Source organism: Pholcus phalangioides, unplaced genomic scaffold, assembly GCF_987345545.1.
Source record: "Pholcus phalangioides strain wild (caught in Gottingen) unplaced genomic scaffold, Ppha-v1.0 ptg000022l_1, whole genome shotgun sequence".
Taxonomy (NCBI): Eukaryota; Metazoa; Arthropoda; class Arachnida; order Araneae; family Pholcidae; genus Pholcus; species Pholcus phalangioides.
The window spans coordinates 478,928-494,225 of NW_028301615.1; the positions used below are offsets into that span (position 1 = coordinate 478,928).

The 15,298-nt window shown below is 39.8% G+C and overlaps 1 protein-coding gene across 1 annotated transcript in view; it reads left to right on the forward strand.

The window, feature by feature from the left end:
- The window catches only part of LOC149069293 (nuclear receptor-interacting protein 3-like), a 31,678-nt gene extending 16,529 nt beyond the window's left edge, over positions 1-15,149 (forward strand). The window contains exons 3-7 of the mRNA XM_089249494.1: positions 2,909-3,076; positions 4,519-4,601; positions 5,389-5,525; positions 7,631-7,686; positions 14,883-15,149. Coding sequence (XP_089105620.1) covers positions 2,909-3,076; positions 4,519-4,601; positions 5,389-5,525; positions 7,631-7,686; positions 14,883-15,017 — 579 coding nt within the window. The 3' untranslated portion in view covers positions 15,018-15,149. The remainder of the gene's footprint in view (positions 1-2,908; positions 3,077-4,518; positions 4,602-5,388; positions 5,526-7,630; positions 7,687-14,882) is intronic.
- Positions 15,150-15,298: the final 149 nt, after the last annotated feature.

Below are 15,298 nucleotides of genomic sequence, written 5' to 3' on the forward strand. Positions count from 1 at the left end.
GTTTTCTAAGCATCTCCGTTATCGAAATATGACTCAAATGCGCGATGTCATGTGAATTTTTGCTGTGCGAAACTTTTAAATATATTGGAATCTAACTAAAATTTATGCTGCCGTCCCTTACAACCAGCCGCCCGGGCGCACCTCACCCCTTGCAAACCCTCGCTTAATCCATCCCTGCCGGACATGTTATTTCATGTTTATAGATATCTATGTATGTTATAGATATCGTATCGTGAGGACTCGGGTTCGATCCTCGGGGCAAGTACAGTGCTGGTCGGTTTTCTGTGGCTTTCCAACTTCAAATCACATTCCGTATTTCCCATTCAAAAAAAACTTTCTCCACGAAGAACAATCATTCCAATAACATTAGAAAAAAAAAATTCACACACAGCACGAAAGAGCCCCCAAACTTCTCAAAATCATTTTTTTCCTATCGTTAGGTATCAAATTCATAAAACGACGAAAAATATTTCACTATTTCGAGATCGTAGCACTTTCATCCATGCTATAAGCAAGGTTCATCTTTCTCAACGTATATATACAGTATAGTAACACAACACAAGTATTGTGTAATTGTATATGTATTAAATGTGAAATTTCAGAAAAAACCGTGATATGGTAAAATTCGTGCTCAGTACACCGAATTACATAAGAAATTACATTTTTGTTTTCGGACGAAGAAACTTTGTTAAAATTTTTTGCTCAGTGCTATATGTGTTAATGTTTTTATCATTTTTTATCCAGAATTGTCGATTCATATTCATTGTTGTCTGAATATGAATCGAATCGATCGGTTTATACGCGGAATTCATCACAACTCCCATTTAAACTCTCAATGAAGAAATGAAACGCAGGTGGGAACATATTATAATCATTCCGTCGCTTGATTAGGCGAAGTCGGGATACTGCATCTAGGAGGCAAAGATGGTCCATTTCCATCACGAGAGTACCTACAAACCTAAAATCCCACCTTCTAGTCAGGTTGATTGCAATGACATGACCGCGTAATGACATGACATAACAGACGTGATCCAACCAGGACCGGCACGTTCATCAGGTTTTCTGCCAACCTCATGAAGCTACCCCCTTTGAAGCCGAGGGAACATATAAACCCAAGTCGCCGTTGCTGTATTGATGAAGTTCTGTTATATTACTTTAAGTAATTTCGTTACTAATTACTCAAGTTGTCACGTCCCAAAAGCCGCTTAACGGCTAAGCCGATCGATTGAAGGTATACGTTATGCACCCCTCTTTTATAAGAGTGTGGATTCATTGTTGACGGTCAACAGATCATCAATCAACCATTTTTGCCGCAATAATCGTCGGTTGAACAATTTGATGTGTGTGTTGATCATAATCATCAATTCCATTGTTGCAATTTATGATTGAGCATTTTGTTCGCATTATACTGCACCGATAGTTCACAATACATGTACTATAATGGCCATTTATAAACAATTTAAGAAATCAATCAGCGATTTCGTCGACGATTTGCATTACTTTTAAATAAATGTAAACATTCCTTTAGAGCAGTGGTTCCCAACATGAATGATCAGCAAATATGCAGCAGGTCCCATAAAGGATCTGTAAATGTGCCGCTCAGTTCATTTTTATAAATCTAAAGAGGGAAAATTGAATGAGGTCGCGGGACACGAGGGCCAAACTCCCCATTTCTCCAGGTTAAGTCTGGCGCTCCCCAGGGTTCGGTCCTCTAGCCATTATTATTTTTGATCTATATGGACGATCCTCCTAATTCCATCTATTGCCATATCAGGCTCTTTGCAGACGATTGCGGGCCATTGCGGTCCACGTGGTCATCTGCCAAACACGTGCACAACGAATCCCACCAAACATCTCTCCAAAATAACCCAAAAATTGTATCGGAACGGTGCTTGCCCTGGCAATTACCCCTTAATTCTTCAAAAACCGTTTTTATGAGAATTACTCTCAAAAAAAGACTTCCCCTCGATTCTTCTTACACTACCAATAACTCTTTAATCACCGAAGTTTCCAATTATAAATATCTGGGTGTAATTATTTCCGCCTACCTCCGTTGGAACCTTTCTCAGCCATCTCGTTGGCAGATATACCGCCTCAGTTAAACTCCCCACCCGAATCTGTTCTCGGAGCTGGTCGCGCGACGTGGCCCCTCTCGGGAAACGGCGTCGCACTTGGCGCTAGAAGTTCGGCGGTCTGAGCCGCCTACTCCCGCCTCACCGAGTCCGTAAAGAAACGATGAGAGTGGCGGTATTTCAAAGTCGTGGCGTACCACTCCCGCCTATGCGACACCTCTCATGTATGTCTCTTGACTAGAGTCAAGGTCAACAGGGTCGTCTTTCCCCGCTGCGTTTTCCAAGCCAGTTCCCTTGGCAGTGGTTTCGCCGGGCAGTAGATAGGGACAGTGGGAATCTCGTTAATAGACAAATTAGAATCTATTCAAATGAATCCGCCCGATTCATTCTTAACTGTTGGTCATCCTCCGCCCTCCGTCAAGCACCAATTCAATATGCAACCGCTTTTCACCCGTATCTCTCCGCTTATCTCTCGATCAACTTTCCTTTCAAAATTCTTCATGACCATTAATTCTAAAAGCACAGGTGGCTACTTTCAGGCAACTTACAAGGCATCCTATACGATTACAGTTTTCCTTTTGTCATTCTACCTCTCTAATAATATGCAGTTCATGCATAGGCGGAGATACGGGGGGGGACTTCCCCCCCCCCTCCCTAGCGTCAAAGATGGAGTCGACTGATCTAATGTATAAATGTCTATATGAATTGACATTATCATCATCGTGCCCCCCCCCAGCAATAATGACCGTGCTCCCCCAGACTTCCAAGTCTATCTCCGCCTATGAGTTCATGTCTAGTCATCCTGTACAGCCATTTTTTCTCATTGATGTACATAGATTCGTTCAGGACGATCATTGTACGAAGCGCAATCGGCCAAGTCATATACCCCGGATATGAGGACTCCGAGGAAGAATTCGTCCTACCTCAGCAATATGCCGGTTCCGGTATTCGAAGACGACAACCGAATCGGAAGGATGCATGTACCACCGGTGGTCAAGTGTGAGGTAAAACACGGTGGTTATAAATGAACCGACACTACGCAGACGCATGTGACGCCCATTGTGATGGAGGTATTATGGTGGAACTTGGTATATAGAATACATGAACCAAGGGAATAGAGAAAGATTCAATAAAAAAAGTTCAAATTGGACCACCAAGTGAAAATGGTGGCCACCAGTGGCGTATTTTTTTTATCGCAGTCATCTTTCTCCCATGGTCCAAATAACATAATTAACATAATACGGCGTTAGGATTGAGAAATTAAAGTCACTTTCCCACGGACCAGTGAATACGAGAACATACTGGTCCGTAGACATTATAAGTGGTCCGCCGAACAAAAAATCTCTTCTGAATAATAATAATTCATTTTTTTTATTTACTTCACAAATACAACATGTAATAAACAAATTTAGACATGTGTTACACTAATAGAAACGTATAATACACAAAAAATACATGCATACAAACAAACACTTTGTAGCCCTAAGGGACTGAAAAGTCCTTCCAGCAGGCCTAAAGGAATAAGCTATAGAATATTTTTTTCTTTCTTGCAACAGCATTATTATATTAGATACGTGTTCAAATGTATTTCCGTTCATTTGTATATCTGAATAAAGTTCACAATTAATTTGCTTATCGTTTTTATGCGTTTTTCTTAAATATATTGCCATTTAGAAGAGTGATATACAACCAAGGGTTGCAAAAAGCCATAAAAACAATTAGAACTGTGGTCAAACCTTATGAAGCTAAAAATAAGACATTTTCAGATGTCAAAGTGAGTGGCAACGTTTTTCGCTACTGGTCCCGCGCGGACCACCACAACTTTTTTATCGGTGGTCCGATTGTTTAATCACTGGTCTCGGGCCAACGGACTACCAATGATTTCGAACGCGCGCGATGTAACATACCAAGTTTCAACGAAATGCGTCCACTACAACGGGCGCTACATAGATCGGAATAGTGTCAGTATAATTAAGCTGAGTAATATCGTAATGTGTCAGTAGCGACCCATGTAGCGCCCGTCGTGGTGGACTTATGTCATCGAAACTTGTTATATACTCTTTATTTGGACTATGGGAAAAAACATAACTGCGATAAAAAAACGAAACATTTTCACCTGGTGGCCAAAAATTGAACTATTTTTTTATTGAATCTCCCCCCCCCCCTATCGTGGTCCATGTATCCTATATACCAAGTTCCATCAAAATACCTGCATCAGAATGGGCGCTACATGCGTCTGAGTAGTGTCGGTTTACTTATAACCACCCTGTACCTAAAATCTATCTTTTTTGCACGAAAATTCAATATGATATATACCAATTTATCTTAACCCTCAGAAGTGTGTGTATTGGTGTACCCCACAAAGCTATTCTGAAGCATATAAACTGTGTGTTCTTAGATATACAGTGTAAAATATATTTCATTTTTTAAAATATTCTTATTGTAGTGCAACGGTATAGAAACAAACGCTCTGATCAGTACTTCTGAGACTGTATCCACGATGTCCATTGATCTATTGGAAAGGATGAGGTAATTATATTTGTCAATCATTACATTTATGCACACGAGACGAAGACGGATAGATAAACAATTTAACCTTTCTGAGAGGGCTACCCTCAGTTCCCCAAAAAACCGGCCTTTCTAAGAGGTGGAAGAAATTGCCTCCACAAAATATTTTGCCTTTTATAAGTGGCACTTCACCAGGGCCGTATAATAAGATCTGTCTCATAACGCACAGAAGTCGGCACCAGGGCCTCAAGGACCTCCGAAGGAAAGGGATGGGGGGCCTCAAACACTTGCTTTACATATGCCCAGTGGCATATTTACTGGGGGGGGGGGGAGATTGGCGGAATATAGTCCAGGGTGGCAAGTTCAGAGGTGTGGTAAATTGAGGAATGAGTGACCAAGAAAATTAGTGGAATGGGAGAAGGGTGGCAAAATTTATATAAACCTTAATAAATCCACATCTGCCCTGACAGCCAGGGACTAGATCAATGAGAGACCATAAAAGTGACCTAGAGAGTTTGCACGTGAGTGAGCAAAAGAGTAACTTGGAGCAAGAGCAATCATGTAAATGACCAAAAGAGTAACACGAGAGCACGACAACCTCATAGCTCTAAAAAAATAGATTATTATCGAGGGAAGGGTCTATATCTTGTAATTTACGGTCTTCCATTACCGATGTGGTAACTGAACGCACTCGGATATGGCGATGCTTTTTTTTTTTCGTATTATTCGCATTGAGCAAATTGATTCCCAGATGTCATTATATATCGTGTGTATGGGTTGTCATTAACGATTCAATTACTTTATCCAGGTTAATAGACCAATTGATTCCAGAGGCCAGTCGTGTGTACAATCCTCTGGCCTCAAGCCAATCTGAAGTGCGCGGCAAGGTTAAATACATTGATCTTGCACTCGGCTCTTGGCAGCAAGTAGCGCAATTCAATGTCGGTAAGTAACTCATTCTGTGATATGACCTTTTTTTCCATATTACTACTAAACTAATTGAATCGGACAGCATTTTTTTAAAAAAAAATCTCGGAATTACTGGCTGTGCATCTATTTCGAGAACAAATGTTATATATTTATTGAACCGCTGTGTGCTGCACCAAACCTCCCTTACCATATGCGATCCTTGTCCTGTTGCCATAAAGGTGGTTTCTCTTCCGAATCCCAAGAGGTGGCTGTTGGAATTAATTACTGTGTGACCTAACCATTATGTGGGTTTCGAGCATTAATGTGTCCAAGTGCTTCTACTACTAAACCACAAATGCACCTCGTGAATATTCCTCTGAGGAATTTCTAACAAATAGGGGCGCAGGTCGGAAGGCAAACTCGGTAGGTTTTTTTTCTTCTAATTTTGTTGGTCCGATTCCTCTCTGTAGAGAGACATTTTAACAACTTTGCGGTCAAGGACGTAATAGTGCGTCTAAACGCCTGTAACAAGCTCTTTCTGTTTTCTTTTGCCTTAACTCATCATCATGAGGCTTTGTTGTTGCCTTACGAAGCTGTTCTTTTTGCCTTTGTTATATTTCTAAACAATTATTAGTCATTTTTCAAGTCACATACGATGTATCTATACTTCTACTATACATACATATAAGAGCAAAAGAGAAGAGGTAGGGTGAGGGTGAAAAGAGAAATCTACTTCGTATACCTACTCTCCTATCTGTACTTATCTATTATGCTGTTTCCTTTTCATTCGTTTTTTCCCCCTAATTTTCTTCTACTTTTCCCCACCCCTTCAACTTCTTTCCCCTTTCCTAATGCGCGGTTAGGTTAGGACAAGGTTACCATATTTATCGCCCATTTCGTCAAATAGAGATCATCTGAATTTCTCTCCAATAATTTGTAAGCGAGGGGTTAAATGCTAGATTCGCACACATTCGAAGTTGAGGAAACCACAGAAATCCAACTTCAGCCGACAACCACTGTGCTGATGTGGAGACCGAACCTAGGAACTCACGATGCCCTCGAAGAACGCACAGCGGTGCTATCTCTTCATTGCACATTCACCTTGTAAAAATTCCATTGAGAAATCTCTATTTAATTGACGCATGGCAGAAATAAATGTCTATTTTTTTACCCTAAATCATTCAAGGATGTCCCAAATGTGCTTGTGAGCAATGAATATAAATGTTTGGGTTCTTCTCTCGAATTTGCCTGAAATCCATTAACGAGGCAAAATTTTAGGCTCGAACTAGAAAGTAATGATGACCACACGTTCCGCACAGCGCGATATCACTCGAACTATTTTCATAGAGTACGCAACACCAATTGGAATCTCAGTTTAGCCAATGCCGTCAAAATATTTCACTTCGTAACTTACGGCCACGATTACACTATAAAATAGTGCCAAGTTTGTCTCAGACAAAGAACATTTTACATTTTTTTTTAGGTATTTTATTTCTGTGTCTTTTCTATGGGATTGGACCAGTGTTTCTCAAAGTGTGCAACGCGGGTCCTAGGTGCTTCGCGAACCTTTGTTAATGATTTCGCGGTCAGTCCTTGACATTGATGATTGCCTATTTAGGGCTTTGAGGTGGCTCTTTTTTTAGACTATTCAGGGGAATCGCATATGAACGCTGTCGTGACAAGGGAGCTACGGTCAGCAAAAGTGTGAGAACTAGTGTCCTAAATAGCGACCGATTCCTCACTCGGAGGGTCATGACCCACACTTTGGGAACCATTTTATTAGGGTAACAGACGTGAAGAAAAATTTTCAGATTAACGTATTCTGAGGGCGGCAAAAAATTATTCGCCTCAGGCCGCAAAATTTCTAGAACCTGACCTGGCTGTATTCATTCGAATTCTATTTAAGAGTAATTTTTTTGAGAACAAAAGCATATTTGCGGTGCGTACCAAGCAAATATCGCTGATTAATTGATAAACGGTTATAACTTATTCAATCACCAAGTTTTAGAGATTAAAAAAAAAAATGTCACGCAAAAAAACCAAAATAAAAACACACATACAACAATAGTTTACTTTTGTCAGTATAACATTTAATTTCGAGAAGTGGTCTGGATGAATTTGTCTCACTTTTCTTTTCACAGTGGAACATTCGCCTACGGACATCACGCTGGGCATCGATTTCTTGAGAAAAACGCAGGTGAGTTCCAAATCGATTTCTATATGAAAAGCTACTGCAAAGGGAAAAAAAGCGTCGAAGCTCGTTTTCACGAACTCGAACGGACTTGAAAAATAAGTTCATAAAATTGTAAGTTCGCAAATAGTGAAGGAGATCAAAGAAATGTTATGTAATGTGTTTGGGACTGGAGGGAGACTAGTTCACTTGAAATCGACTGTAATTCAGTTAAACTTCAGTACAACGGACACAGGGACAAATTTATTTAAGGGATTAAAAAAGCACGGGTGTCTAATCTAATCAAAGGTCTTCTACGATTTACATTGCAGAAACGATACGCAATAAAGCAGGCCTCCTTTCGCGTGGACAAGTAAGCCTTACTTACCAATTTTGCGGTTCTATAGTTATGTATCTGCATGCATGGCCTCCACAATAAAAACGACGAAGGGGTCTATCCTAGAGGCTCATAAGGATTGGCTTTATAAACATGTCTGATAGTGTTTACGCATTGTAAAATTTACTAGGAGAACCAATGTAGGGGTCGCTGAATACTACTGAACTGCACATGCACCTCGTAAATATTTCTCTGAGGAACTTCCAACGAATTAGTGCATGTAGGAATGTTCGTGTATGTGTTGTGCACCGAACCTGAAGTTTGTTTCTGAGGAATCCCTGTTATGTGTATAAGAAGTGCTGTCACCTGTTTTCCGAATCCGAAAGCAAACAACTCGGCAGCCTATTTTGTCAGTTCATACTACGCGTGAATTTTAAATGCGAGGCCAGTGTTTCTCAATCGCCAGGCCGCGGCCCAGCACCGAGCTCTGACATCCCTCAAACCAGGCCATGTTTCATTTCTCTTCATTTGTTGCTCATTAGTCATGTGTATGACCGGGACTTTTACTCACAAAAAATAAATCAAGCGGGTCGCAGGCTTTCAAAGGTTGAGAACTACTTGTTTGCTGTCTGTAGAGAAGGTTTTTTTCAGTTGGCTCGCCTTTATTAGCTCGCCTTGAAAATTGGGGAAACCACAGAAAAACAACTTCAGCCGAACACCGCTATGCTGTGAGTGGGATTCGAACGTTAGTGCTCGCAATGCGAGTTCATCGTCATGTTGTCGACATTTAAAAAGTTCTTGTTTCAAGCCTGATCTGCACACGCAGCGCTACGCTGCTTCAACCTGCCGAAAAACCTGTTTTGAGGTGTGGTGAGCATAACGCGGCTATTTTAATGGTCAATTTTTCGTAGCTTTGAGTAGATTTTGTTGAAGTTCACCCTGAACTTCATTCAGTAAAACATCGCCAAACTGAAAGAACAAGTCAGGCATACGATAACGATTCAAAATCACAAAAGAGAGCATAGGTGCGCAAACGCCATCCGCAGCCGCTACGGGGAGGTGTTTGTGTCGCACACTTTTAAAGCAATCCCGAATTCATCAAGCATGAAGCAGGGCCGTCTTAAGAGCATCATGGAGCCCCCGGGCCAAGTGATTTTTCTGAGCTTTACTTGACAAATTCTCCAAAAAATGGTACTGGCATGAAGTCGCCCAATTTTGACAACATAAATACGTTAGGCGGCCACACATACACTCAGAACACACGTTCCGGCATGCACCGATTCGTTAGAAATTCGGCAGAGAAATGTGTACGAGGTGCATGTGCGGTTAAGAAGTAGTAGTGGAAAGCATGCAGTCCATGCGGAATTTTTAACGAATCGGCATAGGCCCGAATGTGTGTGGGCCCGATCGCATTTATATTTTCAGAATTGCAAATTCCTGCTTCTTGAGTTCGGGAATTGCTTAAAAATTTCTTGTGTGATGCAACAACAACTCTCCGTAGCGGCTCCAGGTGGCGTTCGCGCATTTATGTTCCTTTCATTTTGACGATGTTTTTCTCAATCACAATGTATATTGTACATCTAAAGATATAACCTGAATCCCAGCTTACATTCAGCCGTTATTCACGATTATACAGATGATGACTGAGCCTCAACGAATTGAAGACAACTCATTTGAAAATGTCTGCTACTCTTGATACACACACACACACGCGTACTGTTATATCGACCACACGCACGCAAAAGTAATATACGCGCTGACAATATAATAGCTCTCGACGTCGTCCAAATTATTCAAATTCGTCTTCCTCTAAATCATGATAATAATAGTTGCTCGACGGGAGCGAATCAACAAGCGGTGCGGACTATAAGCTAATCAATAGCAAACACATGGCGTGACATTATTATAATTTTTTTTCCTCACCCCGTTTCCTCCCTTTATTGTTGTTTTCGATGGGCAAATTTAGTTTCCATGGTGCGTCGTGGATTCTTATTAAAGGTTGAATGAAGAGAACTTGGTACCTCTAATGAAATATGTGGGAATTAGTCACGAACGTTTTCTTGGCTGTGGTTTATTATAGGTCATGGTTATTAGAGTCTTCCTAGACTTCTTTAAATGTCATAAATAGAATAATGCATACTTTCCAAGAAAAGCCGATGGGCTACTTGCTATTATTACTGTTGATCTACTCAGAGGTGAATTTATGGCCTGGCGGTATGTGCGCTACACAAAAGTTCGGGGCGGCTAATTTTAGGGGAACAAGTAGTCAAGAAAACTAGACTAGAATGGATAAACGAATTATGGCAAAATTTGTACAGCCCACAGGCTACAAAACGATAAATCCGCATCCAGAGGGAGGAGGAGGGGTGCAAAGTCCTTATATCGGAGGGTTTAAAATTATATGGTTCTTGTCAATTGTTCGAATTTTGTGGAAAAATTAGTCTGAAATTAAGAAAAAATCCTGCTGAGCTGAATAAAATTTTTTTATTTCTGTGGTACCAGGGGTCATTCTTATTTTCCAGATAGTGGGCACATTCTCTTTAATTTCAGCTACACAGAACCTGTTGTTTCACTGTGCACAGAATTTCGATAACTGTGCGGAATGAAAAAAAAATGAAAAAAAAAACATACCTTTCTCTCACATACAATATAGGCAATTGTTTTTTTCTGCAGAAGAAACTCTGTGTACATCTCATTCTTAGTCATTCTCAGACTCTAAATGTCCATATTTTGTAAACTTATTAACCATGAAAAAATGATGTCTTTCTTGGTTACTTTTGTCCCTAACCAACAAACGGGTAAAAAGAAAATTTTATCAGTCCAAATATGCCTTTTAGAAAATAACTATGCAGTACAGTACATATTATATTGAGAAACATTATTTAACTGGAACCCCTTCTGCCACCTATCAAATAAAAAAAAAACACAACTGTTAATGATTCTACAGAATAGGGTTGAAGAATAATGTGTGCATGAAATGACAATATAGTATGATATTAATAAATATGTTTTTAACAATAACATAAATAGAATTAACAAAAGTTTTCTGCAAAACCTTTGACAGTTAATGTTTAAATATAGTAAAAGAACGTTAGTAACACATGTACAATGTAACCACCCTTACGATTACAACCGAAGAAATAGCTTTATCACCGCTTCACACGCAAACTTTGCGAGTACCACTGGTACTATTTTACTGTACACAATTATCAACTGTTCAAGTTTTGAAGCAGATTTACCAATTCAACTAATATTAGTGCTTATAAAATATAATATAAACTAATATCATACTACATTACTTTTTTCATGCGGCACATTAATCGAAAACCGGCCACACCATTCCAATCGAATAATCATAACAATTGTGTTTTTTTATTCGATAGGTGACAGAAAAAGGGGTTCTAGTTTGATGATGTTTCTCAATATAATACATCCTGTACTGAATACGTGTTTTCTTTCTGAAAGGCATATTTTGTGGCTGATAAAATTTTAATTTTTCCCGTTTGTTGGTTATGGACAAAAATAACTAAGAATGGATTAATTTTTTCATGGTTAATAAGTTTACAAAATATGGACGTTTAGAGTCTGGGAATGGTTTGAAAATGATGCTTTCGTGTATATATATTAAGATATTTTGCTGCGCAGAAAGAATTTCCCTTATATTGTATAAGGGAATGTTATTCTGAGATTCTGCATAGACATCAAAATTCAATGCTCAGAGAAAAAGGTCAGTGCAAGTGAAATAAAAGACAATATGCTCCCATCTGGAAGAAAACAAAGTTGGAGGGCACATTTCATGAAGGAATAACCTCAACCTCTTGAGTCCCAACAATTAGTTCAATCGGGCATGGCGACCCATGACCCCTCTCATCCTGCAGTAGGGCCCCCCTAAGCTGAGATCTTCGGTGAGTTCCCAGGTAAAACTCTTCACGGCACCCTCCCCTATTATTTTGGTGATAACTAAAAATTTCTCGGGAAGACGATTTTTGTGCCCTCCCCAAGCCAAAGGTCGATCCTGCGTACGCCCCTGATTAAGAGGTGGAGCCTAAGCCCATGGCCCCCACATCCTGAAGCAGGGCCCCCTAGGCTGGGATCTTTCACGGGGCCCCCTTTATGATGAATTTATAGCGTGAAAAAACAAAAAAATGATTAATATCCTCCCGGGCCCCAGGGCTGGAGCCTTGTCAGCCCATCCCTTGTGGGGGCCATGCCTAAGCCCTCTTTCATTTTGCTTTGAGGGGCTATGATACTGTTGAGACCAGGACCGTCTTAGGAGCATCATGGGCCCCGGGCTGTGCCCGGTTGGGCCAATGCGTTAAGACGGCAGTAGGTACAAACTTTTTTTGGATGAATATTCAAAAATTTGCTTAAGTTCCGTGAAATAACCTCATTATCATCAAGGGTTCCGCTGAACAGCCTATCAACCATAGGCGTACGCAGAATTTTCTCAAGGATTTTTTTCCTTTTGGGGGGGGGGGTTACGTTTTTTCCCTGCAAAATAACACTACAATTTTGACTCAAGCCCCCCCCCCCCCCTTTGCGTACGCTAATGCTTTCAACCATCAAGGGTTCTGCAAGAAACTACGTTGGCTCCCTAGATCATTCTATATTTAGGTCATTCACATGTGTAGCCACACACTAGGTCACTCTTTTGAACATTCATATGCTTGCACATGCTCTATAGGTCCTTCTTTTTTTCACTCACATGCTTGCAAACTCTCTAGGTCACTCGTTTGATCACTCACTGAGTTAATACTTCCCTCCCTTCCTGGGCAAAGGCGGATTTATGGCAAGCTCAAATTTTGTCACCTTTATTTTCATTCTACTTCAGTTTTGACGACTCATTCTTCAAAATTTCCTCCCCTCCGAACTTGACGCCATCGGCTACGAAGACACTCTCTAGGTCATTCTTTTGGTCATTCACTGATCTCGTCGAACTTAGAGTACGACGAACTAATCTTTCTATTATTCACATATTTAGTCACTCCTATGCTCAGACACTTAAGTCCCTCTATTTATCTATAATCAGCTAGGCGCTTCCTCTCTGTCACTCTTCTGGTCGATCACATGCTTGCAAACTCTAAATAACTCGTTTGGTCACTCATCTCGCTGTCTAGCAGAGGCAGATTTATGGTTTTATTGCCGGTGAACAAAACAAATTTTGCCGCCCTCTACTCCCATTCCACTACCTTCACCACTCATTAAAATTCAAACTTTGCCACCCTAGCCCGCTAAGCCCCCTCCCTGAAAATACGCCTTTAGATTTACTCTACCCTGGGGCCGAACTAAAGGTGATCAGCTGATTTTGGTTTTCTAACTTTCTAACTTAGCGGTGGAAATAAAGCCAACTTAAAAAAAAAGAACTCATACAGAATAATCTCTCCGGATCAAGAAACATAATTCCAGCATTTATGCGACCTGGTTATTTGCTACTTCCGAATTCGGAATATATAGAAGTCAACACAGTCTCATCTCTATAGTATCATGCTTATCCTGCGCTAGGGTTATCAGTTGTCCTCATTTTTTTGTAAATGTTATTTCAAACGTACTCATGCATTTTTTAGATTTGTTATTTTGTCCTCATTTTCAGGTTTTCGGAATTTACTCAATATTAAAATAAAATTCAGTTCCTTTTATTTCAGATGTAGGAGGTTCTACTGCGTGTAGCACCATTCTAAAATTTGCGGCTGTTAGTGATATGTAAAGAAAATAATTTTATGCATAATTAAACAATGTAATTAAATGTTGCAAAAGAATTGCCAAAAATAATTATCAGTCACAGACGACGTGATTATTGTCATTTTCTTTCTTGAAGTTTGGCTTTACACAGATTAAGATACTCCAAAGATTCTAGGATTTCCGAAATTATACACACACATAATGATGTATATATGTATAGAGGGTGCATAAGAAAGTCCCTTTACTTACCTTGGAATAACTTGCAAGCCGTGGATCCTAAAGGCATACTTATAATTACAAAAAGCATCCAAACAACGGGTAGACCTCAGATACGTCACTCATGCTGCAAGGGGATGTATAAGACGACTGGAATAGGCTATATCCAGTGGCTATAAGGTTGTGTATAGAAATTTAAAAAAAGTTTTTATACTGACACCCTGTCCTAAAAACTCAATTAGAAAGTTGTTGTCCTGTCTCTCTTGAAACCAACAAAAGAAATTTTATGTTTTCGAGTGCAATATATTCGCTTAGATCAGAAGTGTTGTAAGTGTTTCAACTCTGAGGGTGCTAGTCTTGAGTTTCATGCAAGAAAGTTTTATTTTTGAATCGATTCTGGGGAGTGTATTCAGATTCTCACCACAAATTTCCGTGGGTGCTCGCACCCTTAATACCCCGGATCCGACACCACTGGCTGAGATATTTGAATCCGAAAATCGCCGAAAACAAGGGAAAGGATAACATGAAGTGTAGAATGAGCTTATCTGGTAGTTCATGCCAGTGTTTCCCAAAGTGGGCAATATCGTTCCCTGGGGGCGATGAAATGGATTAGATTGTGGTTGGTAGAAGCTGTAGGTTTAGTATAAGACCCTATGTGTTACTTTGAGTTCAGAGAGGGTGATCGAACAAAAAGTTTGGGGAACAGTTCTTTTCTACATTTTCCGTAATTTTGAATTCAAATATCTCAGCAAATCTTTCACTTAAAAACATGGAATCTTTCTTGTTGGACTCAGGAGAGTCAGGGCAACAATTTTCTAATTGGTAATCTGGGCACTGATGTATATCTGAGGCCTACACTTTATTTCAATTTTTTTCCAATTGGAACTATGCTTCTAGGATCAACAGTTCGCAAGTTATTCCAAAATAAAGGAATAGAAATTCTTATGCACACTGTGTAAATTTTCCTCATGTGATTCTTATATTCTTACAGAGTATAATAAACTTTGAAGACGCTTCTCTGATGGTTGGTGGTAAAAAAGGTGAAAGAGTGCCATTCCTGACAACTAGGGAGATAGTTGCTCTGACACGGAAGAAAAACAGAACTAACTTTGATGCCATTGAATAACTTATGAACAATTTGAGTATAAAATTGTCAAACGCAACAAGCCAAAATAATTTCCTTTCTCTGTTGTATTTGATGTAATGCTATTGACATTAATATCACAAAATGGTTATTAATAAAGCTAAATATTTAATTAATAGATGATTTGTTACTGAATATTCATTATTAATGATTAAATTAGACTACAGCATTTCAATAAATTATAAACTTTTTTTTCTATTACAATAAATCTCCTCCCCCCCCCCCCCCTTGATGGATACTCCTCAGATGCTGTCACTCCTCTT